This window comes from Bos indicus, chromosome 9 (genome assembly GCF_029378745.1).
Source record: "Bos indicus isolate NIAB-ARS_2022 breed Sahiwal x Tharparkar chromosome 9, NIAB-ARS_B.indTharparkar_mat_pri_1.0, whole genome shotgun sequence".
NCBI lineage: Eukaryota > Metazoa > Chordata > Mammalia > Artiodactyla > Bovidae > Bos > Bos indicus.
Window position 1 is genome coordinate 89,668,523 of NC_091768.1, and position 25,212 is coordinate 89,693,734.

The following is a 25,212-nucleotide window of genomic DNA, read 5'->3' on the forward strand; positions in this document are numbered from 1 at the left end:
ATAGCCCACATCTGGGGTCTCTGTGCCAATTAAATTCAACTCAACAAATCTCCTTCAGTTTGTCTGATACTCTACACTCCTGGCCTCCCCTCCCTCTCCCACAACTTAAATTACTGAGTTCCAGAGAAGGCAATGGCACCGCACTCCAGTACTCTTGCCTGGAAAATCCCATGGACAGAGGAGCCTGGTAGGCTGCAGTCCTTGGGGTCGCTAAGAGTCGGACACGACTGAGTGACTTCACTTTCACTTTTCACTTTCATGCATTGGAGAAGGAAATGGCAACCCACTCCAATGTTCTTGCCTGGAGAATCCCATGGACGGCAGAGCCTGGTGGGCTGCCGTCTATGGGGTCGCACAGAGTCGGACATGACTGAAGTGACTTAGCAGCAGCAGCAGCAGAGACAACTTGAGTTGTTTTTAGTCATCAGCCTAGTGCCAAATCCTGCTACATTTCTCTTCACATTATTCTTTGGACTATCTTTCATCACCAGTCTCTTCCTGTCTGAGTTCTTTCTATCTTTTCTCCTGATGCCTTATTTTCACCACAGCAACACACAGTTGCTATTTCAACTCTCTTCTTTGAGACATAATGGCCACCTTACCTCCTTGCTCATAATGTCTTTTGGTTTCTAAATGAACTGACAGTTTGGCCCAAACTTTTCATTTTTTAAAAAAAATTCCTTCAGGGAACTTCCTAGAGTATATAACCACATTCCTTCTTCCCATTCACCAGAAAGAACAAAAACAAAACCCCAAAGTCCCAGCTGTCTGTTTTTGGACAGAATTGTTCCAATTCCCCTTTATTAAAATATCTTGGTGTTCCCAGGCTATGCTTTGTTCATCAATGCTAAGCACAGTTAGGGCAGATAACAGACTCTCTTTCTGCTTAAGCTGAACAACATTCTCAATTAAATCATCTCACACGCTGAAATCTCTCAACATGTGGGCAAGGAATGTTCACTGATCTAAAAAGAGAAAAGGTCAGCTTTCATCCTTTATAACGGAGTTAAGAGGTAATTGTGAAGGTGGTAAACACACAGGCATAGAACTATGATGACTGTGTTTCTGGCGTATTTACTCAGCATTCAGTTAAAAGCGAAAATAGGTAAGCATCATGGCTGTGGTGAAAAGATACAGTAAAATGAGACTGTATAAACATTAGAATTCAGCCCCATAAATTCCTTCCCAGGCAAACAGGATCTAATGTATGATCCAAAAATAAAAAATACAACTTTAACAAGAGAATAGGGATTCCCCTTCCCAAAGATGGATTAGATTCTAAAGCTATAACCAAGAGTTTTACTAAATGAATTACAAGGAAGTAACTAAATGTTATGGTCTGCAAACATTTATCAAAGCAGATATTTTATATGCCAACGAACAACAGACAAAGCAAATGAAATGACTCAGACATCTCATCTTAGTCAGTCTTAGAAATGTGTCCAAAAGTCAATCACAAATAAAGAAAAAATATATGATTAACATGCTCTGTACAGAATGATTTACAATGTTTTTAATCCTTTCCTGAAAGCCAAAAAAGAAGAAAAAAGAATTAGGCATATTGTATTACTGATGAATTGCAGTGTGTGCAAATAATGATTCTCTAACATATGTTGGGTGGCATTTTTGATTCATTGCTTCCTGCACAGAAGGTAATATATTATTCAATAAGATTCAGTAGAAAAAAAAATGAGTGTGCAAACATTAAGTATTCAGAGAAAAAAAAGCAAAATGTGTTTTATTAACTTTATTATTATTACCTTTGATCCAAAAACAGACAGGCCAAATTTAATAAATGACCTCATTAAAGTGCTGGTGATTATCAATGTATATTAAACTTTGGTATTTAGTCATGTTTGGTTTCAAAATGTTAATAATATCAACAATAATTACCATCATTTGTTGAGTACTCAGTATGTACCAAGTATTTTGATACATAATTCACTTTCATTATTTTATTAAATCTTCACAATGCCTTATGAAAGAGATGTGATCATACCCACTCTACAAATTAGGAAACTGAGGCTTTGAGAGGTTGAGTTTGCCAGGCTACCTCGTTTCTTATGGTTTTAACTTGGGTTTATCTGAGTTTAGAGCCCCATACCTTCATTCAGCTGCTGATTTAATTGTGTCTTATGCAAAGAATTGGAAAGTGAGGGAGAAAAGCACATTGTGGGAGGTCTGATAAATCTACATTCCCCTAAACTTTCTGTATGATCAGCATGCTGTCTGTATCCAACTACAGGCTTAATATACCTCCTGGAGATTTTATCTTACAGCAACTTGCTTGAATAAGCTAAGATCAAATCAAGAGTGTCTTCTTGGATAGTTTTTCCCTTGCAATAAAAGAAGAGATATCAATCTCGAAAACCACTTTAGAGTCTTAGATTAGGGAGTGGAATCTGCTCTTTGCATTCTTGTATGGATTTATAAAGTTATCTCATGGCTTCTGGCTTAGCACTGACCATGAATCAAGAGTTCATCACTTGGACGGCCTTATTAGATTTAAAACTACTTTGTTGGGGGATTTTCCTGAAAGACAAACTGCTGAAGATTGGGAAACTTTTCCCGTTGAGGCAAGACAGGACAAAGTCTTAAACGAGACACAGGGGACAAAACACTGCAAGGTCTGATGTAATGATCAGCATTATTTGAGTCACAGGATAATGACATTGAGGAAGCAGCGCAACTATTACAAGGGCATTTTAAGCCACATGAGGCCCACAGGAGGGAAGAGCCGAACTTACCTGCAGCAAGCCGGCCAGTTTTTTCTTCTGCTCCTCCAGACACACACTTGCTGACTTCCATTTCTCTTGGATCTCAGCGAGTTGGGCCTGCAGGGTGGCCTCAGCCCCGCTGTCGGCCGAAAGCAGAAGCTGCTTGCCAGCCTCCACGGTGAGGATGTAGCTGCCTTGTTGCCGCAGGAACACTTTTTCTTTGAACTGAAAGGAACCGGAGATTTTTGACTTTCTCATTCTTCTCTTCACCATATCCCCGTTATAAGTGTTTTTAAATAATCCTAAATTTCTACATCCATAACATGCCTTTTCCCCCCAAAGCTTTACTGACCCTATACTTTGGGCCCAAGTGAAGGAACATATAAATAAATGAGAATTCCACAGACAGGGCTTAGTTTCTGTTGCCAACTTTTAAACAGTCATGATGCAACAGGAAGACTTCTCTATGCTGCTGCTGCTGCTAAGTTGCTTCAGTCGTGTCTAACTCTGTGCGACCCCATAGACGGCAGCCCACCAGGCTCCCCCGTCCCTGGGATTCTCCGGGCAAGAACACTGGAGTGGGTTGCCATTTCCTTCTCCAATGCATGAAAGTGAAAAGTGAAAGTGAAGTCGCTTAGAGTCATGTCCGACTCGTAGCGACCCCATGGACTGCAGCCCACCAGGGTCCTCCGTCCCTGGTATTTTCCAGGCAAGAGTACTGGAGTGGGGTGACTTCTCTATGAAGTTGACTTCTCTATGAGGCTAATGCAAAGAGACACAGAGGGATGTCTGACCCACTTGGAGGGCACAGCGAGGCTTTTTCAAGAGGCAAAAGCTTCATGAGTCTTGAAAGACACAGGGATACAACCAGATGAAGAAGGATCTGGTGTGATGAGGCCAGGAGTCAGGGAGAGAACACCTTCCGCACAGAGAAATAAGGATGGGCAAACTCACTCAACAGGATAAATTATGAGGAGTCAGGACACTAGACTCAGTTGTCAGTGGCTAGAATGTAGGATGTCTATAAGTGAGTGGTGTTAGATAAGGCAAGACCAGACCTTGAAGAGAAGACTGATTTTTATAGTAAAAGTGACTGAGATTCATGGAAGAGTATTAAGCCATCAGGTAGAAAATGGAGTGGAAGAAGGTCATATATCAGATACCCTAAGACACGTTAGGGTTTCTCTGGTGGTTCAGTGGTGAAGAAAGTGCCTGCCAATGCAGGAGATGCAGGTTTGATCCCTGGGTCGGGAAGATCCCCTGGAGAACGAAACGGCAATCCACTCCAGTATTCTTGCTTAGAGAATTCTATGGACAAAGGAGCCTGGTGAACCACAGTACATGGAGTTGCAAGAGAGTGAGTCAGCATGATTTAGAGACTAAACAACAATAACAAAGATAGGTTAGGAAGCGCTTGCCTATTTAGGGAAGAAATCATGACCACCTAATCTAAGGCAGTAGCAGTGGGGATGAAGACTTGAGGGATATAAGATGCAAGAAGCATGAGAAAAAAGAGTAGAGCTCTGGAAGGACTCTAGGGTTGCTGATGGATATAGACCAGTGATGACCTTCCCTTGGTTTGGACACATGGAGTGGACTGATAGAGAGTGGTTGGTTCAGGGATCATAGATGCTATTGGAACCCACCAAGTATATTATGTCTGTGATGCAGATAAAGCTAAAAGGTGGCTGGATGCATGAGTTGGAGGCTCAGGAGGTGAATGTGACCAGAAGAACCAAAGTGACCCTTCTTTCCTGGTAGGGAGCAGTGGAAGCCATGTGTAGAGATGGGGTTTCCCAGCGAAGCGAGGAGGAGACAGGAAGCAGAGAATGACCTTTAAGAAAGAGGACCCCATGAAATATACTGGGAGGGACCGATGAGAGGATGAGGAGGTCTCTATTTAAAAGGCTGGAGTTCCATACTCCTAGGTGGTGAAAGTAAGGGGAATGGACAAACAGCCCACCCAGGGCTGATCCTTTCACCTTTTCTGGAATATTTAAGGTTCATGTTTAAACGGCTCATGAGTAAAATATGTATTATCAGTGCCAGGTTTTCCTGTCCTTGCCACTGCATTTCCATCCACGCTGGGACTCACTGAGCTGCTGAGAGGGCGTTGGGGGGGAAGTGCAGGCAGTCTTTGAAGAAGCTGGGACTTTCACTGTTAAATATGGACTCTGTAATGGATCATTTTGTATATTTCTGTGGACATTTGAGAACAATGCTTGTTGTCATTCCAGTGTCACTCTAGAATCCTGAAGAACCGGGGTTAGGGTAAAGCATGCAGTGAACACACAGAAGAGGTTTAAAAATAGCCTGCTTTGCACCTTACCTGCACTTGATCAAAGAGGGCCCTTGCCTGCTGCAGTGGTATCTGGACAGTCCCCAGACCACTCACGGGCAGACAGGACACCTCCACCAGCCATTTACGGAGCTTTTCCGCCATCTCCCTGTAGCGCTGCCACTGGTGGATCTGGCTGTCAATGACGCCCCGCCTCTGCTGGGCCCGGCGGATCACCCCCTGCCACTGATTACTGAGGAGGGTCAATTTCAGGTTGAACTCATCCCTGGTGAAGAAATAATTACATAAGGAAAACCACTGTTATCCTGATGAAAGTGTTGTAAAAGTGTAAGCTGCTCAGTCGTGTCCAGCTCTTTGCCACCACATGGACTGTAGCCCACCAGGCTCCTCTGTCCATGGAATTCTCCAGGCAAGAGTACTGGAGTGTGTAGCCATTCCCTTCTCCAGGGGATCTTCCTGACTCAGGGATCAAACCCAGGCCTCTCACACGGAAGGCAGATTCTTTACCATCTGAACCACCAGGGAAGCCCTATCTAGGATAGAGGTCTTCATATATCATGCTGTGATCTACTGTCAGCTCTACCGAATGTAATTTAAAAAATTAATAAGCAGTTAAACTATCAGTCCACCAGGACTTTCCTGGTGGCTCAGATGGTAAAGCGTCTGCCTACAATACAGGAGACCTGGGTTCAATCCCTGGGTTGGGAAGATCTCCTGGAGAAGGAAATGGCTACCCACTTCAGTACTCTTGCCTGGAAAATCCCATGGACGGAGGAGCCTGGTAGGCTACAGTCCATGGGGTTGCAAAGAGTCAGACACAACTGAGTGACTTCACTTTCACTTTATTAGTTTGCAAACAGTCAGTGTGTCAGAACAGGTGGACATATCTGTAAGGTCACTGTCATTCACTCTGAGTGCATGAGAGGGGATAGAACATAAGACAGCAGCTTCAGTGGAAACGACCCCCTGGACACGCCCAGCACAACGTATGCAGCACGTGGCAGCATCTTAAGTATGCCACTGCAGGAGAAAGTGAGGAGACCAGCTTATTTACAACCTCTGTCCCCAGCTACAATTATAAACCACTTTGGATGAACAGAACTGCGTTATTTTAGCTAGAATCATAAACCACTTAGATAAAATTATGTTGTTTAAAAATACTTGAAAAACTGTACTCCATAAACTCTCACTCTTCCCTCACAATAGACAGCCCTAATCTTTAGCAAATTATTTCACATTCTAAACCATCCCTTCTACATTTTAAGCCCACTCTACCCGTTCTTAGAAAAATGTAAACTATCTAATCATCATTTTTGAATAAAGGTTGTCCATATACTTAGAGACATTAAATCTTATTTAAGCTTTCTCAATATCAGGCTGACTAATCTCAGAACTTTCAGTTGCTTCTTCCTACCTCTGTGTTTCCTAACTTTAAAAAATGTTGGTAGTTTTTTGTTTTTTTTTTTTTAATTATGTTTCTTTAGCAGCCAACTGTGGCTCTAGAACTGGTTTGTCCAGTATCAAATAGACTGAGTTTCTTTGTAGATAATAGTGCTAGTCACACATTTTAGTACTAAAGTGTAACATTACTTGCTCTTTCTCTATTTTACTCATTTTGCTTTTCTTTCCTCTTGCGGATGGGTTCTAATCTGAATTAGATTTATTATTCTGGACTCCTATATTCTTGATATATTACCTAGGGCTACTATAAACTTTGGTTTCCCTGATGGCTCAGACAGTAAAGAACCCGCCAGCCAATGCAGGAGATTTAAGAGACATGGGTTCCATTTCTGGGTAGGGATGATCCCCTGGAAAACGGACTACGCACTCCAGTATTCTTGCCTGGAGAACTTCATGGACAGAGGAGCCTGGAGGGCTACAGTCCACAGGGTCACAAAGAATTGGACATGACTGAGCAACTAACACACACACTAAAAACTTTGATTTTGTACCCAAATGTGTTATTCAGTGCTTCTGTTTTTGAAGGAAAATTCTGATGTTTATAATCTATTTGCAATAGAACTAAATATGATGAATTTAAAAAGTAATAACAGTTAAACTATCAGTGTTTGCAAACAGTGAGTGTATCAGAATAGGTGGATGTATCTGTAAGGTCAAATATGATGAATTAGGTTCATGACACTTCCTTAAAAGATGCAAGCATCTGTCATCTCTGACAATGTCTAACTCCAGGCCTTGAGGATGGTCTGTAAGAGTACCATACATACTGTTTCCCTATCAGCTAGCATTCAGGGTCTTTCTGGAGCCTCATCTTCACTTTGTAGAACCAAGCTGTCTGGAGCTATCTGACAGCATGAGGAACTACTCAAAACATGACACTGGGCTCAGTGCTGAACCTGAACTCTCAAAACCAAACGTATAAACAAACCTTTAAAACACAATACATTGGTAATCTAGGACCTCTCTTATTTATCAACATGCTCTCATCTGAATTTTTTTTTTTCCCACTAGCAACGTTCAAAATTATCCTCAGGTCCAATCCTCATATTTTCATCTCCTTGGTGTTTTTCTCTGCTAACATTTAAAATTTAATAGATGTTGGCTTGCACATGAATTTTAAATTTTATTTTACTTAATGATGTGAGCTTTTATAATATTGTCACGGAGAAGGGAGGATAAAGCAAAAGATAAGTTGATTGCATTTGAATATGTCTTATTCTAAAGGCCTTAAATTCTTAGTTAAGCTCACATTTAAGTTTGGCTTCCCTAGAATAAATATGGCATCAAATTTTGTTGTTCCAAGTTTAACCATGAAAATCTTTCATGTACTTCCAAAGAAATATCCACTTAAGACTAAAATTGGTTCCAAAACATGAAAAAAAAAAACCAACACACTCTTAATCAAAATAATGACTTATTTTCTATTTTGTGGGGGCGGGGGGGAACTAAGTTAATTATAATCACAACTAGACTCTTTAGAGTCCGTTGGACTGCAAGGAGATCCAATCAGTCTGTTCTGAAGGAGATCAGTCCTGGGTGTTCTTTGGAAGGACTGATGCTAAAGCTGAAACTCCAATACTTTGGCCACCTCATGCAAAGAGCTGACTCATTGGAAAAGACTCTGATGCTGGGAGCGATTAGGGGCAGGAGGAAAAGGGGACGACAGAGGATGAGATGGCTGGATGGCATCACCGACTCAATGGACAAGAGTTTGGGTGAACTCCAGGAGTTGGTGATGGACAGGGAGGCCTGGCATGCTGCAATTCATGGGGTTGCAAAGAGTCAGACATGACTGAGCGCCTGAAGTGAACTGAACTGAACTGGTCCTAATTATGGAAAAGACATACAAATGTGATTAAAAAAACGAGGTTTGTATTCCAAATATCATCATAGAAAATTGATTGGGTAGAGTAAATATTGTTCCTAAGAAAGGTAACACAAGACGAAGCTGCCAATTCACATACCATAAATTTAAAAAGGGGCTAGATTTTACTCTGCATTTTTAATACAGAGATACTTTGCTAAGCAATAAAGAGAAAGCAGGGTTTCAGACTGAGTGTAATCTGACTTAAGGTAGCAAACCATTTCCAAATCATGGTAAGGGAAACCTGGCTTTTCCTGAGTAAAAACCAGGTACATGAGGGCTAGGCTTGATTCTGTTGCTACTTAGTTATGTGACCTTGGTCAAATGAGTTCACGTTTCTGGGCCTCAATTTTTCATTTGTAAGTAAGAGAGATAGACTAGTGACCTCTGTGCTCCTCTGAGGAATAAAATTTCTGCAACTGTATGAGAATATTACCAGCATCTGTTGACACATCACTGACACAATTCATTCTGATCTATTTTAATTCCAGCCTCCTCCAGACCACTAGCAAAGATTGGCTAGGTGACTTCCAACTACTCTATGTCCTTCATATAACACAACAGAGGTTCTTTAAAAAGATTCAATACTCAGTCATTTCAGTGGTTCAGACAAGTCCTTCCTCTAATTACTGAGGGTCCTTTGTGGGACACTTGCTTTAGGCATATGTTCTCTAATCTGCTCAAAGAAAATGACTAATTTACTGGAACCTTTCTTTATGATACAATATCAAAATCCTACCTGTCATCAACTTGACCTTGTTCTAGAAGGTGCTGTCCATCAAAAATGATTGAGTGCAAAATCTGCTGACGGCTGAACATCTCTGCTTGAAACAACTGTTATTTAAAAAAGAAAAACATAATTTAGAGTTCCTAATTTTACTGACCAGTTCTCCAAAAACTTTCCAAAAATTCTGGTTTAAGCAAGACTATGAAAAACACTTCCAGATGAATCAGGCTGTATTAATATAAAAAATCCTGCAAGGTAAGAACATTTTAAAAACTATCCGTTAAGATAAACTTAAAGATACAGTTTAGTTTTTGTTTACTAAGACTGTGACTAAAAGTATAATTATGTTTCCCTTCTTTCTTTCAAAATCACCCAATAAAGTTAGTTAATACATAATTTGTATTCTGGTTTATTTTATATGCAGAATATGGTCCATTTTTAGACAGAATAGTTCTAAAACCTTTTAAAAAGTTGAAGAATGGAAAAAATCCACCATTTTTAATAAACTCACTGTTTTTCAATTTAGCTAAGTCAATAAAATTGTTTCACCACTAAGACTTTCAAATTTTCACTGTTTTTTAAACAGGTTTATTGAGATAGAATTCACCTGATTAAAGTGTGCAATAATTTTTCTCATATTTACAGTTATACAACTATCACCACAATCAATTTTAGACTATTTTCACAATCCCCTCCCAAAGCTCCATACTCATTAGCAAGTTTCCAGCTTTTAGCTTTTCTCTGCCCTAGGAATCCTGGATCTCCATTTGTGTGTATTTCATAAACACACGGAGCAACTTAGTTACACTAGAAAACAGCAAAATAGAGACTAACAGCAAATTTATTAATTTGCTTTCCAGATCTAATTCACTCTAGATGTTTCTTGAGAAAGAATTATAATGCAATTTGATCAGGAAGTACACTGGGAGATGTTTGGTAGCTTGATTTTCTAGTATAAAACATGTATGTGCTTTTTAAAGAACTCACAATTTTAATTTATTAGAGATTTTTGACCAAAGTGTAATCTCTAAGCAACTAGCCTCAGAAATATTATTGTAGTCTGTAACTCAACTTGGAAATTACCTTACCATAATTCTGACATGATACCTTGCAGGATATTGAAGCCTGTCCCATGCTTATAACCAATCACATTTTTGGGATTAAGATATCAAAACTTCAAGCTTAAAAAAGACGACAAAAACACTGCATGCATTTGAGCAGACTCGGCGCACAGTATAGGTCTTTCTTCCACATGGCATTTTTTTCAGCATCTTCCAAAGGCCTAACTGTTTTATCAGCCAAAACAGTACTGGCATAACTTACCTCATGTGCTCTCTGCTGCTCCAAAAGATGCTGATAATTGCCTGAAATCTCTACTGCTAACTTTTGTTCCGTTTGAACTAGGAATTCCATCCATGTTTCACATTTTTCCAAGAAAGTCTGATGTTGTAGCAAAAATGACTGTAACTTACTGACAGAACGAAAGAAAAAGAATGACAATGTTGCTGCTTTTTTCTTATGCCTGTAGCACATAAAACTAGATTAAATATTCTCTGCCTCCAGTTTTAATTTGACCTCTACAAAGCTCTCCCATGAGGTAGTGTTTTAAAACATAAAAGGAAAACTGAAGAAAAATGTTCTAATGATAAAATTATATATCTTTTACATATTCTTATATAAAGGGCTTCCCTGGTGGCTCAGAGGGTAAAGCATATATAAAAGCTTTATTTTTTGATAAAAACAAGATTAAACATTCCTCAGTAAATTCAACATGAGAAGCCGTATCACAATTTGAGTTGCCCACTTTTAGTTCAAATTTTGTTATCACTGGAAAGACCTAGAATGTATGCTATGCTATGCTAAATCGCTTCAGTCGTTCCTGACTCTGTGCGACTCCATAGACGGCAGCCCACCAGGCTCCCCCGTCCCTGGGATTCTCCAGGCAAGAACACTGGAGTGGGTTGCCATTTCCTTCTCCAATGCATGAAAGAGAAAAGTGAAAGTGAAGTTGCTCAGTCGTGTCCGACTCTTATCGACCCCATGGACTGCAGCCTACCAGGCTCCTCCGTCCATGGGATTTTCCAGGCAAGAGTACTAGAGTGGGGTGCCATTGCCTTCTCCACTAGAATGTATAAATATACACAAATCATGAACTATCTGTACAGATATTTCAGAGTAGCCAAAACATCTCTGGGTTACGCTACCTGAATCTTTCCGTAGTCTGGGAGGAGATCAGAGACCAGCGCCGATTGAGATTCTGCATCCTTTTGATTTCTTTATCGTTCAGGGGCAGCCTGTATCCAAGCTCATTCAGACGGTCTAAATCTGGGACCATGCTACTGAATTTCAGCATCTGTCCCTGGAAGCAAGATGCAAAAGTAGGTTTAGCACCACGGTCAGAAAAGGCAGAGGACTTTCAGAGTGGACAGTGAACTTCTGATTTCTGGGAGAAGCTGGTCTTTGGTCTCCTCTGCGTTTCTAGGCACCCACTTGCCATCTCCAGAGTCGCACAGAAAGCAAAACGGCACCTCCCCATCAGCTTTCAGTGCTGCTGCTGCTATTGCTGCATGGCTACTCGCTGTCCTTTATTGAACGCTTAGTAGTTTATATGTGTTATTTACTTCCCTCATTTACTCAGCAGTAATACTTGCTTGAACTGATAAAGGATGAAAATTGTGTTGATGACTGAAAAAACTTATTTCCTACCCTTTATATGTCATTTATCTGTGTTAATCTGCTCCACTATTATTTCATAATAATAATAATAGTTATAGCAGTAATAGCTAACATTTATTGAGCCCTTATAAACCAAGCACTGTTGCAAGAGCTTTATAGATAATAACTCATTTTATCCTCAAAACAATTCCATAAGGTAAGAACCACTACTATTCCTGATTTACAACAAGAAATATGAGGCACAGACCCTTTAAGGAAATTGCTTAAGACCACCCAGCTCGTGAGAGAGCCAGATAAGCAACATTTGATGGGTTCTCCCTGGATACAACACAAACTCACTTAAGCTCTGAAATTACCATGTGTCATCTCAAGAGCTTCAGCTTTAGTTTCTTGACCCCAGCCCCAAACTTGGTGAGACTCAACTGAGAAAGCAGTTTATGCTTTCTGGTCTCTTTTGTCCCTCCACACACAGGACAAAGCTGCCTGTCCTGCCTTTTCCTGTGGGCATTCTTAACTCCATCGAGGAAACTGGCTATAGGAAGAAGAAAAGGTCAGGCCACCTTTGGCTGTGAGTGTTTCCACTTTATGTGCTCTGAAAAAAGGCTCATCACCCTGAGAGGGAATAAACCTTTTCAACTGTCAAAGCCAAAAGCAACCTGCTAGATGCCAGAATTTCCACGGGTACGTATCAGCAGTGAACAAAACTGACACGGTGCTCACAGAGTGTAAGACACTATTGGAGAGAACAGTAGTCAGTTAATCGAATGAGCGTCATTAGAAGATACGACGAAACTGAAGAAAAAGAACAGTGGGTCTGACAGTGTGTTGCTGGGTAGCCTGGTCATGGACAGAAGGGGAGGCTTTCTGAGAGTGCCATTGAACAAAAGGACCAGGAGCTGATTCCTTCTGGTGGGCACGGAGTTGGTGGGGATAAGGAATGAATTCCAGGAAGAAGGAAGCCAGGGCACATCTTGCCCAGAGACGCTGGGAAACAGCAGCTCCCAAGTGGCTGGAGAGTGACAGGGACAGTGGTGAAGATGAGCTCCTTCAGAGGGTGGAAGCTGGGTATTTCTGGTCTTGATACTTCACCACATCTTTATCCTGAGAGCAATGGGAACCCATAGAGGGTTTAAGCAGAGGGATAATATAATAATAAAAATGGGCATGTCTATTGTATTATTTTACTTACTTTAATATAGTTCATAATTAAGTGAATCCCTGCAAAAGGAAAAGACCATTGTAGCATTATGGGTTGGAGGGAGAGAGGGAGACTCAAGGAGGCCCGTGGAGGTTGAAGCTTGGTCTTGGCCCCTGAGAGACTGGCAACTTGACTGGGAGCGGATGAAGGCAGCGATGAAAGGTTGAAGAACATGGACGGAGGTCATGGGCTAGGTGTGAGAAGGGACAAGAGGGAGGAGGGAGAAGAGTGAGATAGACATAGCACTGCTCCTGGGGTCCCCCATCACGGGCCATGACATCGGCTGTGGTCACAGACATCACTCCTCTCAAGAGAAAAGGAAAGCAGAGCTGGCAAGAATTCTCTTGGGAACAAACGGCAGGCCTATGTCAGGAGTTCTGAGTTACCCTTAAGATTCTGAGCATATAAACCTGGGGGACTTTCCTGGCACACCAGTGATTAAGACTGTGACTTCACTGTAGGGGGCATGGGCTCGATTCCCTGGTAGAGGAAGTACAGTTTTAAACAATTAAAATGCATGTGCTTGGCCAAAATAAAAAAAGAAGAAGCAGCAGAAGCTAGATCTGGGATGAGGATTTGAACACACTTACCTTCAGCTCCTCCATCCTTTCCTGGATGGTTGAGAGGTCAGAGGAGTGGCTAGGGTCCTGCCCTTGTAATATTTCTTCAGCTTCTACTATCCAGGTCTCCAAAGCTTCTAAACTCTTGGTAAAGGTTTCATAGTCAAGAACGCCAGCCTTTGTTTCACAAAAGAAAATTGGTATTTAGAAATCTAGTGAAAGGGCAAGTGGATGTTAAAATTATTTTTCATATTCTTGCATCAAATTGCCATTCTCCAGATGTCATTTCTAAAAAGACAAGGTTGCCATGATTTACACTTTCTTCTTTATATTAATGTAATTTTCCTAAAGCTTAGAATTACTTCTATGTACCATTAATTAACCAATTAAAGTTTTTAAAAAATACATTATCAAGAGAGATATATTGATTCTTACAAAAGCTTATGTAAAATGAGTGTTAACATTAAAGTTACTTAACATTTATTAATTGAACATATTTTACCAAGGGAAAAAATCACTGATTTTAGGGCAAAATTACATGGTAGAGAACAGGGCAAGACTCCCAGCTTTCCTTGACCCCACTGGAACTTTTAAATTTGTTTATTTTTAAATTTTTTGATCTTGAAGGAAGCATTGTTTGATGATGAGAGTTCTCCTTTTCCTATTTATGGCCAGGTTTTACAGGATGCCTAATTCATAACACCCGCTGAATATAAGCTCTGTACCTGTAACACAGTCTGCTGTTTGCAGAGAGCCTGTTCGAGAGCATGTAATTGTTGCCTCAAAGAGAGCCAATCGGATTGAATGGCTGATGCTGCCGAAGCGTCCACTTGTTGCTTGAGTTGCCCTCCCAGCTCATGAAGAACTACAAGAGAATCCTGAATCGGCCCCAATCCTTTGAGGAGGTCCTACAGAAGACGAAAATATGCTCATCATGAAACAACAGGTTAAGTGTACTCATTATTGTAAACAATTACAGACACTCATTCTTATTTGTTCAATTATTACACTAAATAACCTCCCCCTGTAGAGGGGGGAAAAAATCAAAAATTGAATTCCATTTTTAAAAACGTGTGTATTAACATAAAAAAGTGCTATTTTGATTATAAAAGCCACATAGGTTCCTTATAAGACATAGAGGAAATGCAGAAAAACTTACATAAAGAAGAAAAAAAATTATCTACAAGTATAGCCCATAACTAGAAATATTTTGGCAGTTTTTCTTTTCTTTCCCCTTGCCTCTTCATGTAATTGATATCAAGTTGAAAATCCAGTGCTACATTTTACCTTCTAGGACTTAACATTAGACACACAAGGGGAAGCTGTATGTGTGGTCACACCACCGTGGTTACAGTACCCCACCCCTGGCCGGTGGGCTCAGAAGCCTGGGCACGGCTCTGTGAGCAGCAGCAAGAGTGGATTCCATCCTTTTCCGCAGCATCTCTTGCCTCCATGCTTTGTGGGACCCTTGTATATACTCCAAATTATAAGCTGGTGGAAATTCCCTATTTCAGTTCCATCTACCACTTAGGGATGACAACTGACTGGTTCTTCTACCTGTTGCTGATGACTCACAGATAGATGGAAAGAGCAGAGCCTGCCTGGGGACTTCAGTGAGAGGGGAAAAACAATGGGCAACTTTAATCCTGACAGAGAGATCAGAAAATTCACAGCCATCATTTGGCGCCCTTGACTGTAAAACAAGTATCTCTCAACTCAGGAGGACTGAATATGGAAAATGACAAATCTCATAAAGATGAGCTATGTGGAAAGAAAAAAAAAAAAAAAAACCACTGAATTAACTTTACGGTAAAACTTAAACTCTAGCTTTCAAGGGATTATTCATTTTTTGTGTGAAGGCCTTAGAACGAGTTAAACTTTTATTTATGTGTCTTTTATAACCTGCCTAATTCTAATAAACTGATTTGGGAAAGTTTATAAGAAGGTCTTTGAAATAAGTTCATTAAAATAAAGACAAACGGGGCAAACAGTAAGAGGCATGTGATAAGTGAAACAAGAGAAGAATAATTCCTGAAAACTTTAAGTAGGTTATTGGCAGCTGCAGTGAAAAAGAGAAATATTAAAAAGCTATTAAAAAGAAGTATACTCCTCATAAATCAGGAGAGAAAGACTTCTTCTTACCATTAAGTTCTTAGAAGAAATTATTGTGTTGAGGCTTACATAAGAGATAATGGCCCTAACTGGACTATATCTTTTAACAGTGGATTTTTAAAAGATGTAACATTACTTTTCATACTGTCATTTCTTATATTGACCAACTCTGTAAAAACAGAGATTCTTAAGTCTTTCACATGGACTGTATTCCATTAGGAAAAATGAAAAAATTCCATTAGGAAAAAAGAAAGCAATGGGAGGGGATCTCTTTAACTCTGATACATGTGCAACTGTGTTCTGAAAACCTAGCAGGCTCTCTGATATTTGAAACAATTATTTTTGGAAAGCTGTCCCACATAGAGCCATAACAAAAGCTTACACACAGCAGCACTCGCCCTGTTAAACTTGAGAAGTCTAAGCCTGGCAAGTTGAGAACTCGCGATAGTTCTTGAACATACATTGCAATCTTGGATCCAGGTGGCAACTTCGTCATCACCGATGTCCTTGTCGGTGGCTGCCTTCAAGAACTCGTTGGTTCGTCCCTCCTGCTGTTGAACTGTAGCAGCACACTGTTTGAAGTAGTCCTTGTATCTCTGCCAAAGCTGAAGTAGGGCCTTGCTGGCACGCAGCTGCTCGGCAATCTCTTCCAGCAAGTTATTCCATCTGGAAACGACAGCCAACACTCATGGGTTGATTCCCACCTCTCACCAAATGCTGTTATTTGCTATTTTATTTTTCATGATCCTGGTTCATGTGAATATGGAAATAATGCAGATGTCTCATTTCTATTTAACGTAATAAAAAGTAACATTTCACAGTCATATTTCAAGGGTAGATAGTAGAAAAGGGGTCAATCTTGGGGTATACTGCAGTTATAATTCCTTTCCAAATGTCTTCACTGCATTTGTGTGTGTGTGTGTGTGTGTGTGTGTGTGCAGTCATAGCCCGCCAGGCTCCTATGTCCATGTAATTTCCCAGGCAAGAATACTGGAGTGGGCTGCCATTTCCTTCTCCAAGGGATCTTCCTGACCCAGGGATTGAACCCAGGTCTCCCATACTATAGGCAGATTTTTTTTTTTTTTACCAATGAGTCACCTGAGAAGCCCCATCTTCACTACATTTGTTTCTCCTTAAATTCATTTTGTGAAAATAAAAACATTAATAGAATAGAGCCTATAAGGCTCAAGTTCAAAATGCTAGGGTTTAATTGTATCATTATTTATAATTAGATTGTGATATAAATAATGAGCAACAGTGTAAAACCAGCATATTCCATACCTCATGTTGACTTCTTTTAGTGTATTAGTAAGAGTTTCTGTCACAGGTGGGTGACACTCTTTTAGAAGTTGGTTGGTCACAGAGCCAAATTTCTGCAAGCTCTTTTCCTGTTTTTCTAGATCATCTTGAAGATTCTGCCCAAAGAAAAGGCCACAGATGACATGACAGGGTCTAAAAATGCTAATGATCAAATTTTGAAGTAATATAGCTGCTTTCATACAATATGAAAATATGCACACACAAATACATAAACTGTGACTTTTGCCCCAATGTTTCGTAAGTTTCCTTTAGATAATCATTTTTCCTTTTTAATGAGTTTGTTCTTGTGGGTGTGAGGAGGGACTCTTAACAATTGAGCCTCGGAGTGGGATGGGTAATTCTGCCAGGAAAGTTCACACAGGGAATCCCTGTTCATCATCCAGGAGGAAGCCGTGGGGCTGGTGGGTGTGCAACCTGGCACACCGTGGTTCTCTTTGCTGCTTAAGATAAAAATCCAGATCTATATTCTATCACTTACCGAGAGCTGCTCTGTCAGAAACTTCTGATAATGACAGTTTAAGATATCATAGCTTTTCTGCACGCGTGCATGCTCAGTTGCTTTGTCGTGACAGTCTGACTATTTGCGACCCTGTGGACTGTAGTCCGGCAGGTTCCTCTGTCCGTGGGATTCTCCAGGCAAGAATACTGAAGTGGGTTGCCATGCCCTACTCCAGGGGATCTTCTCCACCCAAGGATCAAACCCGAGTCTCCTGTGTCACCAGAATTGCAGGCAAATTCTTTACCCACTGAGCTGCCCAGGAAGCCCCATAGCTTTTCTGAGTACCATCTAAGTTCTAGCTCTGAGTGTTCCTCCTTGCAAAGGAAGCCTATAACCGCCAAGGTTATAGGCTTGGTGGAGTCTTCTACCAAGAACCGGTGAAGAAGGATATTTCCCAGGAAATGCTGAAGTAACAGATACAGTTCTTAGTAAAACTCCTCAGGTAAACCAGGCTGCAAAAATCCACCCCTACCTGACACTGCTTTCTGGCTGCCATCAAATCAAAACACATGAGGAATAGACCCCGCGTCCTTTCATATCTTAAGGTAGAAGAGGTGAAACACAGAGTAGGCTAAATTAAAAGGTATTTCTCCTCAAGGGTTTAAAATGTGTTTTTAAACTTACTAGTCTCAAAATAAGTTGTAATGATTTTTAGTATTTACAATAATTATTTAAGGTTTCATATAACTATATATAACTCATTTTATCCTTCCTGCCTCCTGCCTCTCCTGAAAAAAGGGCATTCTCTCAGCAAGTCTGCACCTCAGATCAGCAACATATAGACTTTGATTGCCAAGTGAGGGATGTGAGCCGAGGTAAGGAGGGTCCATGCTGGGCTCTTGCTGACCCCTCATCCCTTAGGCCTGCCATGCGCATGCCATTGGCTGCACTATCCACCCCGGGAGAAAGATCAGTAGCAGGTGAAGAGTGCCCAGTGCCCAGGAACATAGGGGATGAGGGTAGCAATCAACTGAGGGCAGTGGCCCGAGTGAGATTGTGCTCTTTAAGTCCAACAACAGCCATGTCCTTCTGGATGAAGGACATGATAACAGACACACAGGAAACAACGCAGCAAGTGCTAGAAAACGGGGATGACGTGTACGCGTTGCACAGACCACTGACATTCTGCTGAATGCAAAGAAAATAACTTAATGGTTTAAAATTTTACTCTTTTGCTATTTTTCTTTCTGTGTTCTTTTAAATCCCTTAGAATATGTTTAGAAAAGCAGGATTAAAAAAAGAGAAAGGGAAGACATAAAAGGCAGTGATAATAGATACAGAAGATGGATTTGGGAATAAACTCATTTGATAAAATACATCCATCAGGATATTTATATAATTTAAAAACTCATTTAGTTATATACCAGCTATTCCAAAATCTGGTATCCACAGGCAAGTTTGATTATGTAACAAATAAAGCAAGTAAAATTAATTTTGAATATTTTGAAAATAATTAAATGCAAACAATATAGACCAACATTCCAGCACGATGTTTGAATTTGTTCACTTTTTTAAAAAATTTTCTCTAATTAAAAAGAATGCTAAGGATGAGGTCAATTCACTCCTTACCTGAAGATTGTCCACCTGAACTTGCACAGCTTCTAAAGAGCCAGTGAGTAGACAGAATCGAGAAAGAGAGTATCGGGACTCCATGAGGCAACTGTTTATCTCATCAAATGCCACTTTATGGTGGCTCCACTGGTCAAGCACGGATTTCAACAGGATCTTGAGTTGGCCAACCTTTCAGAAGAGACAGAGACTTCTTATAATTGCATACTATTTTACATGATAAAATATATATTCCTTTGATGGAAAAGGCATTAACATTTAAGAACTTCACTGGGGTTTCAGGCATTGCAAGTAAACTCAAATTTAAAAAATTATACATTAAAACAAAAAGTTATAAAATAGGTTTTTAAAGTAAAAATGTAGCAATGTTGAAATTTAAGCCTTTCATACGTGTGATCACATCGTCTAAATTAAAATGCTTAAAAGGTTACTCATATAACCTTGACCTATATTATCAGTTCAGTTCAGTTGCTCAGTGGTGTCCGACTCTTTGCAACCCCATGGACTGCAGCACGCCAGGCTTCCCTGTCTATCGTCAACTCCCGGAGCTTGCTTAAACTCAAGTCCATTGAGTCGGTGATGTCATCCAACCACCTCATCCTCTGTCATTACCTTTTCCCCCTGCCTTCAATCTTACCCAACATCAGGGTCTTTTCAAATGAGTCAGTTCTTTGCATCAGGTGGCCAAAGTATTGGAGCTTCAGCATCAGTCCTTCCAATGAATATTCAGGACTGATTTCCTTTAGGATTGACCAGTTTGATCTCCTTGCAGTCCAAGGGACTCTCAAGAGTCTTCTCCAACACCACAGTTCAAAAGCATCAATTCTTTTGTGCTCAGCTTTCTTTATGGTCCAACTTTCACATCCATACAGGATTATTGGAAAAATGACAGCTTTGACTAGATGGACCTTTGTTGGCAAAGTAATGTGTCTGCTTTTTAATATGCCGTCTCGGTTGGTCATAGGTTTTCTTCCAAGGAGCAAGTGTTTTTTAATTTCATGGCTGCAGTCACCATCTGCAGTGATTTTGGAGCCCAAGAAATAAAGTCTTGTCACTGTTTCCACTGTTTTCCAATCTATTTGCCATGAAATGATGGACTGGATGACATGATCTTTGTTTTCTAAATGCTGAGTTTTAAGCCAGCTTTTTCACTCTCCTCTTTTACTTTCATTAAGAGGCTCTTTAGTTCCTCTTCACTTTTTGCCATAAGGGTGGTGTCTTCTGCATATCTGAGGTTATTCATGTTTCTCCCCGCAATCTCAATTCCAGCTTGTGCTTCATCCAGTCCACACTTTGGCATGATGTACTCTGCACATAATTAAATAAGCAGGGTGACAATATACAGACTTGACGTCCTCCTTTTTCGATGTGGAACCAATCTGTTGTTTCATGTCAGGTTCTAACTCTTGCTTCTTGACCTGAATACAGATTTCTCAGGAGGCACGTAAGGTGGTCTGATATTCCCATCTCTTGAAGACTTTTCCACAGTTTGTAGTGATCCGCACAGTCAAAGGCTTTGGTGTAGTCAATAAAGCAGATGTTTTTCTGGAACTCTCTTGCTTTTTCGATGATCCAATGGATGTTGGCAATTTGACCTCTGGTTCCTCTGCCTTTTCTAAAACCAGCTTGAACATCTGGAATTTCTCAGTTCATGTACTGTTGAAGCCTCACTTGGAGAATTTTGAGCATTACTTGGCTAGTGTGTGAGATGAATGCAATTGTGTGGTAGCTTGAACATTCTTTGGCATTGCCTTTCTTTGGGATTGGAATGAAAAATGACCTTTTCCAGTCCTGTGGCCACTGCTGAGGTTTCCAAATTTGCTGGCATATTGAGTGCAGCACTTTCACCGCATCATCTTTTAGGATTTGAAATAGCTCAACTGGAATTCCATCACCTCCACTAGCTTTGTTTGTAGTGATGCCTCCTAAGGCCCACTTGAATTCACATTCTAGGATGTCTGGCTCTAGGTGAGTGATCACACCATCATGGTTACCTGAGTCATGAAGATCTTTTTTGTATGGTTCTTTAGTGTATTCTTGTATGGTTTGTATAGGTGTATTCTTTGTATAGTTCTCGTCTTAATATCTTCTGCTTCTGTTGGGTATATACTGTTTCTGTCTTTATTATGCCCATCTTTGCATGAAATGCTCCCTTGGTATCTCTAATTTTCTTAAAGAGATCTCTAGTCTTCCCCATTGTATTGTTTTCCTCTATATCTTTGCAGTGATCACTGAGGAAGGTTTTCTTATCTCTCTTTGCTATTCTTTGGAACTCTGCATTCAGATGAGTGTGTCTTTCCTTTTCTCCTTTGCCTTTCACTTCTCTTCTTTTCTCAGCTATTTGTAAGGCCTCCTCAGACAACCATTTTGCCTTTTTGTATATTTTTTTCTTGGGGATGGTTTTGGTCACCACCTCCTGTACAATGTGACAAATCTCCATTCATAGTTCTTCAGGCACTCTATCAGATCTAATCCCTGTATCTATTTGTCACTTCCACTGTATAATTATAAGGGATTTGATTTAGATCACACGTGAATGGTCTAATGGATTTCCCTACTTTCTTCGATTTAAGTCTGAATTTTCTAATAAGGAGTTCATGATCTGAGCTTATATTTATATGTATATATATATATTTATAATTATAATATGTATATATATATTATTTACATAATATATATGTGATAAAAGATCAATATATTTAGTACCACCATTTAGGAAACATATTAACTGAGTGTTTTAAATTCATTACCCATTTTATCCTGGTAACAACCTTTGAGGTAGATGGAATCTTAACTCATCTTACAGATGAGGAAACTGAGGGATGAAGAGCTGACTTAGACCTAGCTGTTCGCTTCACAGACAGGGACAGAGGTCAGCTTCTAGTCTATCCTGAAATGGGGCTGACAAGATTGCTGCTGGACTGGAAGTGGGTCTGAGAGAAAGAGAGGAATGAACGACTCCAAGGGTTCCAGCCCATGCTGCTGGAAGGGTAGAGCTGTCATGAACCGAGACGGCAAAAGTGTGCGTTTGAGGGGGACTGATGGGAGTTGATTCGCGCAGGAAGTTTGAGATGTCTACTGGCCATGTGAGTGGAGATGTTGATAGAGGACTTCCCTCTGTGTCTGTCTCTGACTGAGTTTAGGGGAGAAGTTCAACCTGAGTATACACATTTGAGAATCACCTGTGCCTAAATGGTATCGATAGACCCCGAATAGATAAGATTATTGAGAAAGGAATGTCCATAATACTGTTAATTATAGGAAACAGCTGAAGCTAGACTCTTTTTGAAAGGTTAACAAAGTGGACTTAACAGTATAAATACATGCTGTTTAGATTCAGCGATTATTTTTTCAGTTACTTTATGAAAATCAAAGCCCATGTCACATTCACATTTGGACACAAGATGGTAAGTGCGGTCTTGGAGCCAACTCTCCACAAGCAACATTACCATGTGGTCTAAATTTGCCCAAGTTTGGTTGAGCTCCTGAAGCGTGCTCCTGACAATGCCAGAGACTTCTTCTTTCTTGTTCTGAACCAAAGCAAGTCCATTCTGCTCAATTTTCTCTACCTCTTTCTCTTTTGCTTTAATCAAGTCTTCCAGATCCTGAAAGATGAAGAAATAATCATTTTAAATTATTCTATTATGGAACTCTGGGGTGCACTGAAATTGAGCCATGCTAGTCTCATATCCAAAAAAACCTTTTACTAATCCAAAAAGCTTATTGTTCTCAGGAGAGGCTCGCCAGAACGATACTTCTTCCTACCTTTAAATTTTAAAAATTCTCTTCTCATTCCATGAGAGGTGAGTGTAACTTAAAAAATACAAAATTTGATGATATAAGAGATAAGGAAATGGCAATGTGGGACTTTTTTCAACAAGCTACAAGGAAAGAAATATATGTTGCAAATGCTTAACATGATTTACATCCTTAAATTCATTTATCTTGCTATTGGAAAAGTCTCACAGTCCTAGCCCCTGGAATGAAATGGAATAGAATGGTGCTCTGGACCCCAGTATCTGGGATTTAGCCCCACTTCTGTGACCATTAAGCTGAGTCACTTTGTGCAAGTGAGAAACCTCCATAGGGTCTCAGTTTCTTCATATGAAAAAAAACAGAGTCTCCATTAACCTCTCTTTCTCCCTAAAATACTCTGATTCGAGTGATTCAGAAAGGTTGTGTGGGCTTTTTTTCATGAGTCAAATCCTCATCTTCCTTAGGATTTGCATTTATAATGGTCAGCATGAAATGTCCGGGCTTTCCTGGTAGCTCAATTGGTAAAGAATCGGCCTACAGTGTAGGAGACTGCCTGCAGTGTAGGAGATCCTGGTTCAGTCCCTGGGTCAGGAAGATCCCCTGGAGAAGGAAATGGCAACCCAGTCCAGTATTCTTGCCTGCGAAGTCTCATGAACAGAGGAGCCTGGTGGGCTACAGTCCACGGGTTCACAAGAATCAGACACAACTTAGCGACTAACACATCACCACCACCGCCACCATGAAATGTTCTAAAAAAAAAATGAGATGATGATATAGAGATCATACTTAACCATAATCCTAACTCATGTTTTAAATTCATTAGAAAATTTTGAAAGCACCTTGAGACAGGTTGAGATTGCTGCTGCTGCTGCTAAGTGGCTTCAGTCCTGTCCGACTCTGTGCGACCCCAGAGACGGCAGCCCACCAGGCTCCCCCATCCCTGGGATTCTCCAGGCAAGAACACTGGAGCGGGTTGCCATTACCTTTTCCAATGCGTGAAAGTGAAGTCGCTCAGTCCTGTCCGACTACTAGCGACCCCATGGACTGCAGCCTACCAGGCTCCTCCATCCATGGGATTTTCCAGGCAAGAGTGGAGTGGGTTGCCATTGCCTTCTCTGGTTGAGACTGCTATCAACATTTTATGGATGAACAAGAGAGACTTAAGTCATACAACCTGTCTCAGGTCACAGAAAGGCCAGAAGCGGAGTTAGAACCCAGAGCCTACTGACTCCCAGCCCAGTGCTGAAGGTGGGTCATTGGACAGGAATCAAGGAGAAGGTGTAAACCTATGTTGGGGTGAGGTGAGCAGCTGTAGTATATGGAGACCTGGTTATATGATCATATTCAAAAGTACATCCCCAGAGCTAGGTATGCAGATGTGTAGGCCTTGGGGCTCGGAATGAAGAAAACCAAAAAATATTTTAAGCTTGGATAATGTCTCAATTCTGTGAAAAAGATTTCCACCTCCCTGTCACGATCCACACATGGATCACTCCATCAGTCTTGGTATGGGTACGGGCAGGGTAACGTCCTGCTCTCTGTTTTCCTTTAATGTGCCCCTTTGGTTTTTGTTTCTGTGTGGTCCAATCCTTTCATCACTCTCTGTGTGTCTGTGTGTGTGTGCTCGGTTGCTCAGTCACGTCCAGCTCTTTGCAACCTCACAATGGACTGTAGCCCACCAGGCTCCCCTGTCCATGGAATTTTTCAGGCAAGAATACTACAGCAGGTTGCCATGCCCTCCTCCAGGGGATATTCCTGACTCAGGGATTGAACCTAAGTCTCCTACGTCTCCTGCACTGGCAGGTGGATTCTTTAGCACCGTGTCACCTGGGAAGCCCTCGACCTTATGTACAAAATAGGAATAATAATACATTTGGCTCACCTCAAAGAGATAACATTGGATAAATATATCTATGAAATCCTTTTGAAGCTGTTAAAAACTAGGCAAATGTAAGAGTATTATTTTATTTAGCCATTTGGTATTTTGCCTTGCTTCAGTGCAAATTTATTTATTTATCTCTCCTTAATTATTAGGAAGCTATTTTTGTCTTGATGTATTAATTATAAGTTCTTGCAGTCAGTAGCCTAAAGAGATAATTTTTGTTTTTAATAACTGGTCCTTTATTTATGATTTATAGTTTTGCCAGTCTGTTGACAGCTTTGATAATTAACCTGAGAATGAACATAATGATTAGTAGGGTTACAGGTCCTATATACACTGAAGAAAACATAATCAACTTTACTATTTAAGGATTTTTTTTCTCTGCTTCTCTAAAGGATTACATAACCAAATAATCCTTCCAACATGTCTTCAGTATTATTCTAAAATTCAGCCACTGGAATTAAACTTATTCTCATTTATCCATAGATGTTAGTTTTTTAAGTGAGCAATATTAAATAAATTATGCATTGCTTAGAAACACATCTCAAAAGTGTCCTGCACATTTATGTTGG

At 40.4% G+C, this 25,212-nt stretch overlaps 1 protein-coding gene across 5 annotated transcripts in view; it reads right to left on the reverse strand.

The window, feature by feature from the left end:
• The window catches only part of SYNE1 (spectrin repeat containing nuclear envelope protein 1), a 505,866-nt gene that overhangs the window by 99,875 nt on the left and 380,779 nt on the right, over window positions 1–25,212 (reverse strand). For all 5 annotated transcript variants that reach the window (XM_070796399.1, XM_070796398.1, XM_070796402.1 and 2 more), the window contains 11 exons: window positions 22,452–22,607; window positions 19,003–19,173; window positions 16,896–17,029; window positions 16,076–16,280; window positions 14,228–14,410; window positions 13,533–13,679; window positions 11,273–11,427; window positions 10,392–10,539; window positions 9,081–9,175; window positions 5,047–5,281; window positions 2,748–2,942 (listed from right to left, as the gene is read on the reverse strand). In XM_070796399.1, coding sequence (XP_070652500.1) covers window positions 2,748–2,942; window positions 5,047–5,281; window positions 9,081–9,175; window positions 10,392–10,539; window positions 11,273–11,427; window positions 13,533–13,679; window positions 14,228–14,410; window positions 16,076–16,280; window positions 16,896–17,029; window positions 19,003–19,173; window positions 22,452–22,607 — 1,824 coding nt within the window. The remainder of the gene's footprint in view (window positions 1–2,747; window positions 2,943–5,046; window positions 5,282–9,080; window positions 9,176–10,391; window positions 10,540–11,272; window positions 11,428–13,532; window positions 13,680–14,227; window positions 14,411–16,075; window positions 16,281–16,895; window positions 17,030–19,002; window positions 19,174–22,451; window positions 22,608–25,212) is intronic.